General features: G+C 40.7%; 1 protein-coding gene across 10 annotated transcripts in view; it reads left to right on the forward strand.

The window, feature by feature from the left end:
* Positions 1 to 16,383, forward strand: part of Sona (sol narae metalloprotease) — a 159,425-nt gene extending 143,042 nt beyond the window's left edge. For 8 of the 10 annotated variants that reach the window (XM_076814049.1, XM_076814052.1, XM_076814048.1 and 5 more), the window contains 7 exons: positions 1,612 to 1,738; positions 4,944 to 5,108; positions 8,786 to 8,912; positions 9,012 to 9,116; positions 10,651 to 10,802; positions 13,100 to 13,527; positions 15,693 to 16,383. In XM_076814049.1, coding sequence (XP_076670164.1) covers positions 1,612 to 1,738; positions 4,944 to 5,108; positions 8,786 to 8,912; positions 9,012 to 9,116; positions 10,651 to 10,802; positions 13,100 to 13,527; positions 15,693 to 15,829 — 1,241 coding nt within the window. In that variant the 3' untranslated portion in view covers positions 15,830 to 16,383. The remainder of the gene's footprint in view (positions 1 to 1,611; positions 1,739 to 4,943; positions 5,109 to 8,785; positions 8,913 to 9,011; positions 9,117 to 10,650; positions 10,803 to 13,099; positions 13,528 to 15,692) is intronic. The other 2 variants (XM_076814054.1, XM_076814057.1) reach the window with 2 other exon arrangements.
* The last annotated feature ends 402 nt before the right edge of the window (positions 16,384 to 16,785 follow it).

The raw sequence follows: 16,785 nt of genomic DNA on the forward strand, positions 1-16,785 counted from the left end.
GCCCCATCCTTAAAAAAAAATTATGATCCTATCCAAACTATATTTTTTTCTGTACCACTACACTGAGACCGTTTTTAGTAAACTACCTCTTCATTTTCGAGGAAAACGGGGTCCCTCCAGAAGTCCCCGTAGGGCCCCATCCTTAAAAAAAATTATGATCTTATCCAAACTATATTTTTTTCAGTACCACTACACTGAGACCGTTTTTAGTAAACTACCTCTTCGTTTTCCTGGAAAAACGGGTCCCTCCAGAAATCCCCGTAGGGCCCCATCCTTAAAAAAATTATGATCCTATCCAAACTATATTTTTTTCTGTACCACTACACTGAGACCGTTTTTAGTAAACTACCTCTTCATTTTCGAGGAAAACGGGGTCCCTCCAGAAGTCCCCGTAGGGCCCCATCCTTAAAAAAAATTATGATCTTATCCAAACTATATTTTTTTCAGTACCACTACACTGAGACCGTTTTTAGTAAACTACCTCTTCGTTTTCCTGGAAAAACGGGTCCCTCCAGAAATCCCCGTAGGGCCCCATCCTTAAAAAAATTATGATCTTCTCCAAACTATATTTTTTTCACTACCACTACATTGAGACCGTTTTTAGTAAACTACCTCTTCATTTTCCAGGAAAATGGGGTCCCTCCAAAAGTCCCCGTAGGGCCCCATCCTTAAAAAAAATTATGATCTTATCCAAACTGTATTTTTTTCAGTACTACTACTCTTAGCCCGCTTTTAGTAAACTACCTCTCCATTTTCCCAAAAAAAATGGGCCCCTCGGAACGTGTGCCACCTGGGCCTTTTTTCTTAAATCCGCCACTGGCAACAATACAGATCGATAATAATCTGATGATACCAAGCGTGAGAATATGGTGAATGAATAATTATTTGCCAACCCACATCATGAAGGCACTTTTTTTAAGTCGCGATTATTACATTACCTCCGTACTAATTTGATATAGCGAAATCATTATCTGATTCAGGAGACAATGCATCATTAGCCTTATGAACTAATAATTTTTTGTAATTACTCATTAATACGTATCTAATATTGGTGTTACATAAAATTACGTACAGTTGGTTGTGACTGGAACATAGATTTCTTTTCGTCACATAACGTTGATAAAGTGGATTATAAAGATTGTAAACATAATTTCTCGAATCTGTCGCTGTACTCTTTACTTGCGAGTACCTACTCTATGTTGCTTTTCATAAAAAATCTCTGTTTCTCTGAAAAACTTGTTTGTATTTGCAGTAGTTTTCACGATACCATCGCAGAGAATGCAATTTTCAAAAATGGTTTATGTTTTAAACTTGAGTCATGATAATTTTTTTTCGTAGTTCTTAATAACACATTATTACTTCTTCAAAAAAGAAATACCCCACAACAAGGTATATTTTATGCAAGCCAAGTATTCTTATTTTCTCAAAATTGGAGACGCGTTCACATATATATGGTTGCTCTGGTAATAAATTAAAATCGCTAGGTGTATAGCTTATTAGTCTAAATTGAGTAACAAATTTAGTAGCGGCATTAACATTTCTATTAATATTCGTATAATACTTTATACGTACTCTAAGGCAGCACAAATTAACCCGTATGCATCTATCTAGGTTTCGCGTACGTGGGTGGAGCCTGTGTCGTAAATAAGCGTCTCGAAAAGGTGAATTCGGTCGCTATCATCGAGGACACCGGCGGATTTAGTGGAATTATTGTTGCTGCCCACGAAGTCGGTCATTTGTAAGTTATTACCTAAATGTACTTTAAATCAGTGTTTCAATAGATCACTGTTTGCACATATTTTGTTATACACGAGAAAGAAGTACTGCTGGGAGCTAAAGAGACTGCACCCGGAAGGAATAGAGGTCCTATTAGCCATAGCTTTCACTGTGCTGTGTTGTGTATGTATAATAATTGAATAAAACCTATACTCCATGTCATTTAAGAAGGAACCTGCCGACCGACGAGTTTAGACCGGTTCTGCGCAGGTTGACGCTCATTGGTGCCGGGAGAAGCCACTATTGGCTGTACCCCCACCAACGCTTTTTCGGAGCCAATGAGCTCATTCTACATGCGCAAAACGGGTTCGTTCTTAAATGACTCGGAGTATACAAAGAGTTTCATTTATTATCCAGCACATTATCTCAGCTCACATTCGAGCCGCACAAGATTTGACCTTGTGGCTTACACTCACTAATTACTTTAAATTCGGGCTACATATTAATTAATTAGCAAACATAATTTATATGAAATTTCAGCATCCTAGCTGGAACAGATTGCCAGAGATTATCATTGTTTTTAAAAATCCAGTAAAATTGCATATTTACCATCATCTCACTCTCGATATTTTGACTCGACTTCGAGCCAACACTTGGTATTGATACTCATCTCAAAGCTGACAGTGCAATTTCCGAATAAATATATATGCAAAAAAATTTATTCGTTATTAATATAAATAATTATATTCAAAGTTAAAGTTTCGATAGTAAATCAATCGATGTGTTCCTCAACATCGAATCGTTTTAAAAAAAGTACCATCCAATTCTGTTTATGTAACGGTTATGTAAATCAGCGGGTATCAAATCAGTTATAAATGCAGCATAATAAAACAGTAAAGCTGCATACCTACTTGACTTTGATGTGTTACGGAATTGTGATTAATTCCTTTAATTCGATAAATTAGAATATAAGTATGCAGGATTTGGAAGACAGTTGGGACATTTGAAATCAGATAAATCCTTCAATAAAGATTTGAAAATGTAATTTTTTGTTAACCCTTATGTCAATAACCAAACGTCCCTACGTTGTTCAATAACCAGGGTACCCACTAGGGCAGGCCTGCCCTTTACGGTGCAAATACGTCCTGAAGTTCTGGGACCCGGGCAACAGCCGAGCGCGGAACTGTTACGTTGCTAACTACAGCATGGGCTGCGGGAGAACTGCATCGCAACGGGTAACATTGGAGCAGTCCCGCGCTCGGCTGTTGCCCGGGTCCCAGAACTTCAAGAGGTATTTGCACCGTAAAGAGCAGGCCTGCACTACGGTGTAGCGAAAAACACTTTATTCGTCGGACCGCATCGTTCTGCGTTTGTCGACATTTTGATATTTTTCACTAAAATTGCGAATATTCAAGGCGAGGTTCACAACAGAAGATATTAACACTATTCCTACCACGACCGGTCAAATAGCCGTTTTTAAAATTTCGATTAGTATTTCCTACATACAACGTAATTAAATCGCCTTTAAACATCACGACTTTTCCTCAAACATACGTATGTACATGATATACTTCTGAATAAAAGGAACTATATTTTTATACTGTCAAATTGACTATTATCTTCATTCTATATTAAAAAATATAAGTCGTGCTAAAGACCGGTCGTTTGACCGGTCGCGGTAGGAATAGGTAGACGTGAAGTGTCGGTAGGAATAGTGTAAACCGATCGAGCTGAAATTTTACACATGTATTACTGTCGCGGGTGGGCAAGTTTTCCGCACTATTACTATGCGGTCCGACGAAAAAAGTGTTTTTCTCTACACCCTAGTGCCCGGGTACCGTCGTCATGGAGAATCACTATGTAAACTTTGACGGCATAATTCTCCGAATCCAAGACCAATAAAGGAAATCTGAAAATATATTTCGCTTTCAAAATGTTCAAATAACGAAGATCCAAGCAGTCATGACGAAATTTTCACGGGAACATGAAAAAAAAAATCATAAAACATGCCCAGGTGGGTACCCAGGTACCCGGTTATTGACATGAGGGTTAATTTCCACGTGTTGTCAAAACGGGATCATATTATCCGAATGAGCTGAATTTTTGTGTAGTGCAATTTTAGATCAAAAGGACCACAACTGGGGGGTCTCCTTTCAAAATAAAAAATCTAAAAATAAGTGGCACCATAATATATATACATGTAAAGGTGGTAGGGTCGATAATGAGATGATTCTTTATGAAAAAGGAAATAAATATTTAGAATTGTCGATTTATCACGTTTTTTTCGAAAGTACTCACTGTAAACATTAACTTCTAGCTATAGAGTACCACAGAGTCCATGATGATGAACTGGAAATCATTATATTTAGTAAAGTAACAGTACTGGTTATGTTACACGTTAAAAAGTACTGGGGTAAAGTTCGTTGTCAGAAACTTATTTTCTTAGAGACATCTCAATGTACTTGCAAGTCATGGATATATTTGATACTTGCAGGTACTGTCTGTGCTTTGCCATTTTGACTGATCAATGATAGCACAGAATAATGCTAATACATCATACCGTAACAGGTATCGTTACGTTCTACGAACAAACACTGTAAATTGTGTAAATTACGATAATAAATATTTTACTTTAACCCTCGGTTGTCACACTGTGTCAAATTGATCCTGCAATTTTTTAAGCAAAAAACTTTTTGTCGCAACTCTTATTGCTTCAATTTTTTTTTTTAAGCAAGATGACACTTTAAATGTCAACTTTCGACAATGGGCAAATATTCTACAATGTTCAAACTTTATTTCAGAATTTTTAAGACTTAATTTAACAAATAGTTTTTAAATAACAACTGATTGAAAATTGGCAGGGTCAAATTGACCCAGTGTGACGACGTTCGAAAAAGTAGGTGTGACCACCGAGGGTTAAAGTGCAGACACGTGTTGATACACATTTAAAATGGACACAACTTATTTTGATTGTGAAAATATCTTAGACAAAGTTATTCCATACTTTTCATTTGTTCCGTCGCGAGAATTAATATTACCTAGTTGATGATTTACAAAAAAAAGAATTTCCTTTAACTAGAACGAACAATCTTGGATGTATCATTGGTCTGACCGAAACAACTGTTCCGTAATTCAGACTTACTTCTGTCGTGTAAAAATAAGGTTGACTTAGATAGAACACATGTTTCAACGGAACTGTATATTATTTTAAGATACAAATATTATAGGCTAGGTGCAGTTCACGATGGTTCACCACCACCTAGCTACCTCGGCGGACCTGGAGCGGAAAAATGCCGCTGGGAGGACGGCTACATTATGAGTGATCTCAGACATACTGAGAAAGGCTTTAAGTGGTCTCACTGCAGTGTGTCGTCGTTTCATCATTTCTTAAAGTAAGATTCTAACGTAGTTTTAAACGACATAACGTATACGCAAACTATTACTTTGCAGAACTATTTAATGGAGAAAAATTTTGAACAAGTGAATCTTTAAATAATAAGATTTAATAAACTGAAGAACTATAACGACACTGAAGACATAAAACAATTACCAAACAATGCAAACTTTTACCAATTCTGCATAAAACTCGTTAAAATTTTATTTAGTTGCTGTGTTTTATCTGCATGCTATTTGCTACTAAATTTTAATTCTAAACAATTCTAGTAAAGGTATGGAGAACAAAAAGACGCTTACATTTAAATAAATATTAGAAAATAAAATATTGAGTGTAGGTACATGTATAAACTATGAAGTCAAATTTTAGAAGTGCATTATTGTATTCAATGTAATGATAAAAAAGGGTGTTCCTCAGGTTTCCGTAGAAACTTTATCAGTTTCCGCCACATTTCACTGTTGTTATTGTAACTTTTTAATAAAGCATTTATGGGCCTGTGTGTGTGACGTTTTCATGTTATTTTTAGTTGGTGAACATACTGATAAAGTTTGTACGGGCACCTGGAGGACACTTTGCATAAACATATATAGATCAATAAATAATTTATTTCTGGGTTTTCTATTCGCAAAAGAAAAATAGTTCAAATTAAATGTCACGTCTGTAACCGCCCCGACCCCCAGTGCAGGCAGTGCCCAAACACTGTGGCGGGTGGGATCATAGACATACAGGGTGTCCCACTAAGGAGTGGACAGCGCGATATCTCTTAAAGTATTGTCGATAAAAATATAAAAAAAATAGGGAATTGCATGGTTCGAGGGGGCCCATTTATTAGCGCGAACGAATTTTGTTTTCGATTATTATTTTAAAAGATACGATGGTCAAGTTTGGTTTTTCAAATGGAACTATTTTTTTTGAAGACCTGAGTTGATAGTGCGTTCCAAGACAAATTCAATAAGCTTTAATGTATACACTTTATTTCCACTGGTTTTTAAGATATTGCGCTTGCAAAATTACTGATTTTCACTGGAAGAAAACCCTCTGAAATGGCAAAAACCGGGGGCGGTCTTACTGGCGCCACGGGTGGCACTGCCTGTTGAAACTGATACCTACCTGCCAAAGGTCTACGACAGGGTTCGCAGGCCCAAAAGCTGGACAATTCTTTTCCGTCAGAAATGCTACTTAGGTAGGTACATCTGCGGTGTCGAGAAGCGCATCGTTACTTTTATTTCGCACTTGCTTCTACGCTCGGATGGCCGGTTCTTTTGGGAGGGATGCAAGTTGGATTGGTTACGTTAGGAGGGTATTGCTGTGACGAGGGCCTCTTGAAGAGAGCAGCCGTTTGTGAGGGATGCAAATCCGATTGGTTCTGATACAATCTGCTCCCTATGGTTGAAATTTAGTCTAGCAAGTTTCACTCCTCCTAACCTAACCAATCCAACTTGCATCCCTCCCAAAAGAACCGGCCATCCGAGCGTAGAAGCAAGTGCGAAATAAAAGTAACGATGCGCTTCTCGACACCGCAGATGTACCTACCTAAGTAGCATTTCTGACGGAAAAGAATTGTCCAGCTTTTGGGCCTGCGAACCCTGTCGTAGACCTTTGGCAGGTAGGTATCAGTTTCAACAGGCAATGCCACCCGTAGCGCCAGTAAGACCGACCCCGGTCCTTCCTATTCCAGAGGGTTTTCTTCCAGTGAAAATCAGTAATTTTGCAAGCGCAATATCTTAAAAATCAGTGGAAATAAAGTGTATACATTAAAGCTTATTGAATTTGTCTTGGAACGCACTATCAACTCAGGTCTTCAAAAAAAATAGTTCCATTTGAAAAACCAAACTTGACCATCGTATCTTTTAAAATAATAATCGAAAACAAAATTCGTTCGCGCTAATAAATGGGCCCCCTCGAACCATGCAATTCCCTATTTTTTTTATATTTATATCGACAATACTTTAAGAGATATCGCGCTGTCCACTCCTTAGTGGGACACCCTGTATATAGACGGAGCAGAAGCTGGGACTATAGGCGAGGGGAACGGTAGGCTTGGAGGGGAAAAGGCAGAAGTCAGATACAGGCACGTCGGCCCGACGTCAGGTTAGCTTCGGAAGCATTCGGTATACATAACCACTGCGTTACCCGATTTGCCTGTATCGCTCCCCTTACCGCGAATCTTACACCCCCCTCAGCTTACGCTCTGTCTATATATGTCTATGGGTGGGACGTTATCGGCGAAAGCCATCCTGCCGGGATCGAGCTTGCGCTGGTGGCTCTACCTATCCGTGGTGCCCACTGGACAGCGTTCCGCGCCGCATCGCGGCGTGTAGCGCTGACTAAACGAGCCGCCGCCCTTCGGGGTAGATCCAACTTGCCCAGTGATTCCTAGCGGATGAGGGCAGGGTTTTTCCAAGTACCATTTCAGCAGAACATCTACGCCGAATTTCCCTTGGCAGCGGAACGCGACGAAGGTTAAATTTTTGCACACACCACCTTGCCGGCCAAATGCTCGTATAGGCGAAAGCCTGAGGTAGAGCGCGCCCCATCCGTGCCAAGATGGCTACACTAGTTGTCACGTCTGTAAATGTGTTTCTACTTCGCTTGAATACATTGTACATATAGTTCGCGATTACTTTCGGCTTCACTGTACGTTGTGATTCATCATGGTCATTAAATCGTGGAGGAAAACCAGCTGCATGACTTGCACGGTCTCTGGACCTTGATGTGCTTATGTTTATATTCTTCATCTGGGGATATCTCAAACGCCTTGTCTATCAGAGGCCAGTTGTTAATTTAGAACAGCGTTGTCCAGCGTAGGGGCCCCTCACGCGCATGCTTCCCCTTCCAATCTTCCTCTGGCGCAGCGTGCCTTCCGTTGTCAAGGAGACCGCGCGACGCTAAGAAGGCTGTCATGATGGGCTAGCCCGGCTAGCGTCTTCGCGGTTAGCGTCGCGCGGTATCCCTGACAACGCGGACGAGAGTGGGAGAACCCCAAGCTCCCGCGGGAGCAACCTTGGACAGCGCTGATTTAGAAGATCTCCACGATTGTATTACAGAAATTTATCAAACGATTCGAAATGCTGGTGGGACTTTAGCACAATATTTGGCCGTCCATGATGCATTCTTACAAAGCATATGCAGTGTTGTCCCGTTAAGAGCACGAGCCCTCCGTTCCGGGAGAACATTTCTATCCCCGCTACTTCTATACTCGCCGCGATGAGTGCGAGAGACTGAGATTGAACGGGGGATAGCAGCGGCATCATATTACTAAAAGAAGACGGCAAATACGAAAGGCAAGCCGAATAGCATACCGTTTCGTTAAGAAACTGCCTTGTCCCCCGAGCGGCATGCTTACAACGAGACATCACTGTATACTTACTCAAGGCAGCTACTCTGAATGTTTCCTTTAATGCGAAAGCCTATAACTCGGAAATAAAGGATTTGTAGAACTATGTTTGTACATACAAATTATTTTTTATTACTACACCAACAATGAGTAGAATAAACTTGTAAAGTGAATTCTATTACTTTTTCGGGGTACCTCTTACAGAATTCAGCATTCAAATCATGATTTTCTGATACAATTCCTTGAATTACTGCTATTAGAAATTTCAAATAACCTATGGATTGGGATTAATAAATAGGTGTAGTGATTTAAAATTTTCTTTAATCTCTGAATTTCAGTGGTGATACAGCAACGTGTTTATATAACGCTCCTCATGAAGACGAAGCACTACCTAGAGTTCTGCCTGGGAAACTGCTCTCATTGGATGCACAGTGTCGGAAGGACCGCGGGACCAGTGCTTGTTTCGTAAGCTTTACACAAACAGATCAAATCAGCATAGATTGTTCTGGTATTCCACGATCTTTGGCAATATTGAGATATTGTAACATTTGTGTGACATTTTAGAAAGACGACAGAGTTTGCGCTCAGCTGTTCTGCTTTGATGCTGGTTCAGGATATTGCGTAGCATATCGCCCGGCAGCTGAAGGCTCGCCCTGTGGAGATGGTCAGGTAAATGATTAAAAGAAAAAGATTTTAATGACTAAAAACACGCTGCTAAAAACGCTGTAAAATATTTCCACGATATGACTATTGTTGACTTACTTTTATAAAAATATATGCTTGTTTCCGTAGCTGCTTTTATGTAAATCAAACAATAACAAACTTCATTTGTAAGTATTCACTTCGTCAGCTGCAGTTAAACTTTATCAGTGTAATAAAATGTTTAAATTGGTGCTCTCGCCCCTCAGTTTTGTGGCACGCTCTAATCGAACTCGGAGAATTCCAGGGATCAGAACGTGCCACGGTCTCGTTAAAGGGACCTCCAGACGCTGAGACATGAGTTGCAGTGAAACATTGATACGAGCATTGACTCCCAAGTTTCATGAAACCGGCATCTTGCTCACGAGCCAGGAGGGTGAGCAAGATGCAAGGCGCATGTACAGTATTTCCTCGTTACGGGCTCGGTTTGGTGTACGCGATACGGACTTTTCGCTATCCCCACCACTTCTGTCTCACTCTTGTCCGGCGAAGGCGAGAGCGAGATGGAACGAGAGCGAGCGAGAGGCACTGAAAGCGAGCGAAGACGGTACGAGACAGACGACGCGTTGATGTTTTGTCTCGCTCCGCCTTTCGGACGCCTGACACTCTGTCCTTTGCGTGCTCGATGGTCGCAAGCCCTTACCGTGAACCGGGCCTGCGTCAAGATTTTGCGAAGCGGTTTTCGTGCTCACGGTAAGCGCTTGCGACCATCGCGCACGCTCGCCGCGCACGCTCGCCGCGCATACAGTGTTCCATCGCGCAAGCTCGCCGCGCACGCAGTGTTCCATCGCGCACGCTCGCCGCGCACGCAGTGTTTCATCGCGCACGCTCGCCGCGCACGCAGTGTTTCATCGCGCACGCTCGCCGCGCATACAGTGTTCCATCGCGCAAGCTCGCCGCGCACGCAGTGTTCCATCGCGCACGCTCGCCGCGCACGCAGTGTTCCATCTCGCACGCTCGCCGCGCACGCAGTGTTCCATCGCGCACGCTCGCCGCGCATACAGTGTTCCATCGCGCAAGCTCGCCGCGCACGCAGTGTTCCATCGCGCACGCTCGCCGCGCACGCAGTGTTCCATCTCGCACGCTCGCCGCGCACGCAGTGTTCCATCGCGTACGCTCGCCGCGCACGCAGTGCTCCATCGCGCACGCTCGCCGCGCACGCAGTGTTCCATCGCGCACGCTCGCCGCGCACGCAGTGTTCCATCTCGCTCCCCCCTTCGGCCAGAAAGAAGCGAGAAACGAACACTCGGAATTAGGGCTCTGTTCACGATACAGGCTCAATGCCGGTCCCGACCAGCGAGCCGCTAACGAGGAAATACTGTATCAATGTTTCACTGCAACATGTACCAGCATCTGGAATCCACTTTATATTGAATCGGCGGACCTGACCTTTCAATATTAACGGGGCATTACTGTACTTTGATTAGCGTGTACATAAATTCGTTAAAACTATCCTATTCACAGGACAGTTTCGTGCTGATCACAATTGTTTCAATAATTACAGTACTGCCTAAATGGAAAATGCGTGGCTGAACACGAAAACATTATACCAGATTATACGCAAAATATTCCAACGTACGTCCGCCGAGACGGTACTTTTAATCCCACAGCCCAAAATCGGCCTCTATTCGCTCAATACAACAGCACAGAGTACAGGTAATTATTTAATGCTTTGTAATGTTTTATATTTTTTATTTGGAGCAATAATTTAATTATTGATATGTACATATACAAGGTCACAGTTAAGCGTATGCAAACACTTTCAACAGTTAAGAGTAGGTAGTACTTTAAGGAGAAAAATGTTATATGGACATAGAGTATACAGACCTTACGTTTTGAGTTAAGCAGGAATTAAAGCAAAATGTACACTAATTTTTATGTATTATTAATTTTCTTCAAGTCTCAAGAATATAAATTATTTAACGTCCTGCAATTGATTGCTGCTACCCTCCTATTACTGTTACAAATTACAAATAATAAAATTGAAAAAGTGGATAGGATTCCCTTCGTTGATAACCACGTCCCCTTTATTGACCAACTAATTTCAATTTTTCCATAAACGAGTAATTAAGAAAGTCGAACCTAGAGCGCCGAAATCGTCACAACCAATACCGTGTTCTCATATGTAGATACTTATCTATGTACTTGTTACTTTACCATGAACCAGAACCTAGACTTGGTTAGCATTTTACGAAGTATCGAAGCATATGCTTCTAAAACAATAATTGATTAGATTGTATCTTTAACCGTCTCACGGTAAATTTCATAACCACGTAGTGTGTGTGAATAAGTGTGTACTCGTGAACTCCCCCTACTTCCCCTCGCCCCGGTTACACAGGGTGTTGGCAACAGGTGTCAGAAACTTCAAGGAGCGATTTTACATGCCTAAATGAGACGAAAATCAAGAATGACAAAATCGCGTCAGAGGTTTCGTTTCGGAGTTATTAATTATTGAAGATACGCATAAAAAGCGTTTGACGCGAGGGACTTACAATTGAAGCGTTGCGGGTAGTATGTGTGAACTCAATAAAGACATGTCTTGAGAGAAACGCGCGTTAAACGTTTTCCATAAGGGCGAATTGGACAAAAAGTTCTTGTACCTCGTTTTATGTATTAGTAATTATTTTTTCGCTTTTTTTTAAGTATTGGGAATAATAAATGCAGCTATAAGATATTTGTAAAGTCAACAAATTTCCTTCAACCTTTTTTCTAAAGTACATGGGAAGTATACTATATTAATTATAAATATATGAAACAAATTTTTAGACGAAAAATATACTTTTTGAGGAGGTAAATATAATTCCAACGAAAAAAGTTTTTTGGGATGGTCAGTTTTTGAGATTGCAAGGTCATGATTTTTTTTTAAGTGATCTTATATTTTGTTTCTATATTGTTACAGAGCGTGAAAAGAGAAATTTAACCATATATAAACATGTATATTAACGGTATACTACAATGGAGAAAAACGAGGTACAAAAATAAAGAAAAATAAAGTTTCCCGTTGTCCGATCGACTTCAAATTTTGCACAGAGTATTTTTTCGTCCAGGGGCACAATTCTAGGGGGTGTCCCGAAAAAATTGAAAGTCGAAAAATAAGAACCATCCTAATGGGCAGTATGGGAATGAATAATTAATCTCCAAGAAACATTAAAGGAGCGGGTGGGACTGAAAGGGGCAGCCCGGCAAAGTGGAGGCTGTGGCGTTCGTTCTTACTACCGGTACTGTGAATGCTCAAAAGTGTTTTTTTTTTCATTTTCCATAAAACCATATTTTATATTGGAAAGAAGGGAGAACTTCAAAAAACATATTCATGGATATGTATGTTCTGTGTTGGTTGGCGTAGGTCAATTTGGTAAAATAAAAAAAATTTGACAAAATGTTGAGTCCGCCCTTACTACACGTAACGCCTCAATTAGAATACCTACCGCCAGCGCGCGGTAGCCAGGGCAGACGCGAAGAAGGCAGTAATAGGTACACTTAAGTATTGGTTTATTTAAAAAAAAACCCAAAACCCGTACCGCATGTCCATTTTTGTTGCACCATAATAAAATAATACTTGATTTTAAAAAATAATTTTTTTTATGTAAACTAGTAGGAGGGACACTTATTGTCGAATCAAGCGAAATCGATCAGTTTCTTTAATTTGATATAACTTCGAAAACAAAGCTTGAACAACCTGCGTTTATATAACATTTTTTCCTTATTTTGCGTTATAGAACCAACCCCAAAATATTAACAAGCTATTAAGGATTGCCCTTTACGATGTCTCTGTATCTTCCCGTTATTCTTAATTGAAATTGTTTCTTTTACAACACGCAATTTCAAGAAGTATGAAGTATCGATTCTGTATGAATGTCGAGTGTCTTGATAAAAGAAAAATAAGGCTAACCGAGCTCATCGACGTTAGATCTGGACTCTGACTTTTGATAATACTATAATGCTATGTCACGCAGGTACCCATGGGAATCGTCGACACACAGCACACCACAGTCGAGATTTAAATACTCCTCGCTATTCTCGAATATTTTTTCGTCAACATCGACGAGCAGCCCTTATAAACTCGTCACTTCATTCGCGACAACCCCGGCAATTAAATACACACAAACAACTGCTAGTTATTTGTACGCCAATAAATATAAGACTAAAGTTAGCGCTAGTAGCGATAATAATAATAAGAAGAAGAACAACTATGGTAGCACCACTACCAGAAGGTATAATAATTATTTGAATTCGTATTACACCGTTAGTCCTCTCCCGAAAATCACTAACGACCCGAGTTATCCAAAAATTACTCCGTTCAAACATAAGAGTACTATCAACACGATGTCGTTTCCAACAACAGCCAAAGGAGATCAGAACGGGCTTCAAAGCAATGGTCGCGGTAAGAGAAAACTGTATCACACCAAAGACATTACTTTCCTCTTGGATTACAGAACCTTCTTCTTTTCATCCCTTCAGCATCGTTCATTCTCGTCAATGTTATCGACTTGATAACAATTTCTCTCGGCTTCTTTCACTTTATCGCTTCTTCTGCTTCATCCTTTAAAACTCTATTGTGATATACGTTCTTGGTAGGTGATGTTCTTCTTTCTCTTACTTACAGAATAAATATTTTCGATCATCATTATGTAATACCGTAGCTGTTAAGACGCTGCGACGTAATTCAGCATTAAATCTCTGACAAATCGCTTCTGACATCACGTCGCTTATCCATTGTTCGATACCTCGTGTGCCGTTCACATTCAATTCACTTGCAGGACAGTGAAATGATTTCTGTAAACCAACACTTGACATCTATCTCTCCAATGATTTGTGATATCTGCTCTTTTAACGGATTGCTCAGCAAAGAATAACTATTGTGTATTATATTTGCGGTAATTTATAACACATTTCTAAGGTAGATCCCACAGATACATTGAATACACATCTTAGGCACTCGGTGTTCCTGATCATTAAATTCTTTCTTGTGACTACATGGTTGTATCATATAATGAACAACCATGTCATACTCATCCTACGTTTGTTATATATATACACACTTCTTGTATGTACACATAGAACAAAATTATAAAACTTGTTTCTTTGATTATATAATTACCAAACAACTATAATGGCATTGAAAATTTTCTACCAGCTTATAAACACACCGGATTGGATAGCGTCAAGTCTGCAAATAACGAACGCTCCACTTCCTTAATCGGATTTTTTGTATAATTAAACACTTGAAATTTAAAAAGAAAAACACTGCTGCATTTATAAATAGCCTTTAGTTAAACAAAAGTGAACTGAGTTCACTGCCGTTCTTGATAATAAATGGTATTTCAATTTTGAAATGTACAGGGTCAACATTTTATCCTGCAACCCGCGCTCGCGCGAACAGGTAAAATGGCAACAGCGCCTCACGGACGCATTCCACTACAACCATGCACCGTCCCGGCGACTGCTGGACAGCAGAGATGCCTGAGCTTCGACAATTTTGGGATGGTCTCTTTCAAATTAACGTCGCGAAGAGCTATTCAGAATTTCCCGGCCCGGGTTGAAAAATTTGGGGCCTTTTTCGTATAACTTTTGAACTATAAAAGATATTGGAATGCAATTTGCGCCGAAAGATGAGAAAAAATTATTCCCTCTTAATGATGGATAATTTAACATATTTTACATTTACTTAATTTTTTTCTATCAATTTTTTAACCATAATTGTTGTAAAAAGCTTTTGCAAACTGTTTATTTGATACTGTATTTAATGCTGCTTTTGAAATTCGTGGTGTTGATAGACAATAGAGGGTAGTTGTTTCTGTATCATAACTTTCAGAAATTGAGAAATTAAATTTTTATTCAATTATGTGTTAGTTCTGCAGAACTCAGAATCTATTCTTCTGGTTTTCTTTTTCATGATTTTATCCTTAATGCAGTGCATACCTAGATCAGACGTAAGGGGTAATTAATTGGACGTGTCTTTGATTGTAGCGGTATTTGAATTTTTTTTCTAGAATTTTTGGGTCTGAATGTTTTATCTACGCAACGCCACGCCTATACCGGCTTCCGTTAATGTCATTTTTTGGTACGATGCGCCAGGTGGCGAAAAACCTCTCCGTACAAGGGTATAGCGCCGCGGTCAACTCTGTCGTAGCTAAAATTTTTTGAGACGGGTACGAAATCAGTCGACATTATTTTCAAACCTCATTACAGTAATCTGGGGTGCAAGTAGTAAACTGATCATAAAAGCGGAGCACGCGGCTCGATTACCTGGGCCGGGAAATTCCCAACAGCTCTTTGCGACGTTAATTTGAAAGAGACTATCCTAAAATTTTCGGAGCTCGGGCATCACTGCTGTCCAGCGGTCGCTGGCAGCTCTCTGCTGGGCCGGGACGGTGCATGGTTGTAGTGGAATGCGTCCGTGAGGCGCTGTTGCCATTTTACAAGTTCGCGCGAGCGCAGGTTGCAGGATAAAACGCTGACCCTGTACTTGGTTCATGATAACTTCGAAACTTATTCCCCGCTGGTCCATTCCACTAATGTTCACCGAACACTGCCATCTCTTTTCAGAACCAGAGGGCGATGAGTGCACGGACGTAGGGTCAGATTGCGCGGAGCTGATTGACAGGCTGAGAACATGGCTGTGCCATTTGCAATCTGTGAAAAGCCGCTGCTGCGCGTCCTTAAAGACAATTTGTGTCGCTTGATCGCTCATGGAAGGATTAACAAATTGTTAGGACGTCGCGTGGCCGCATCGACCGACCACAGATCCGACATAAACCGGCGCACAATCAGCACGCGTTCAGCTCACTCGAGCCGAAGTCTCGGCAGAACGGAACTAAACTGTGTCCACGGTGTCGGGCCACTATTTTTCGAAAGAAAAACCTCTCAGAGTTCTGGATGCCCTCGCGGCTGCGATCGCGCGAAAGAAAAGTGGAATTCTCATCATTAAGTAGTTACGTATAACTGTGTTACCCAGAATATAACTTCATTTTTCTTTCTTTTTTACGGTAGTAGTGCAGGAGCTTTGTACAGTGAGCGGGTGCATGAATTCGACTACGAGCAACCTGTTCAGTCGATATCACCCGGTATATTCGGACTGCATATTTATTCGTGCATATGCACGCGATCGCGCGGGAAACTCGTGTCGCAATAGGAATGTTCTTATTCTATGCGCGATTGTATGTGTGCACATGAGAAGAGCTTCCCTAAAATCATGAAAATTGTAGCGCAAGACAATAAATGGTGATTATACAATGGATGTTTGTGTTTCCGGCTCTTTGCCCTTATCTTCTTGTCGACGTTTATTAAATAAAAATGCATACTGGTGATTGGAGTACACTAACTTAACATAGTATTATACCATTCCCAAATCAAAAGGTGAATGAACGAGGTATGCAAACTAGTATGCAAACTAATTCGAAGTTTTTAAGATATCGAGAAACCTATGACAAGATAGGAGTCTAAAGTCCATTTCATATATATTGGCCGGTGAGTTCGGTTCCGCGAGCAGTGCGCGAGGAGAAATCAGCCACCACCACCTGACGATCGTGGATTGGCAGTTGAAGTTGCTGGGCCCCCGAAGGGTATGGTGGGGTAACGGGAACGCTGCTTGACTCCGCCGAAACGTAGCCATGTGGCTGTTGTTTATTCTTAGCGTAAT

This window comes from Andrena cerasifolii, chromosome 6, assembly GCF_050908995.1.
Source record: "Andrena cerasifolii isolate SP2316 chromosome 6, iyAndCera1_principal, whole genome shotgun sequence".
Classification (NCBI taxonomy): domain Eukaryota; kingdom Metazoa; phylum Arthropoda; class Insecta; order Hymenoptera; family Andrenidae; genus Andrena; species Andrena cerasifolii.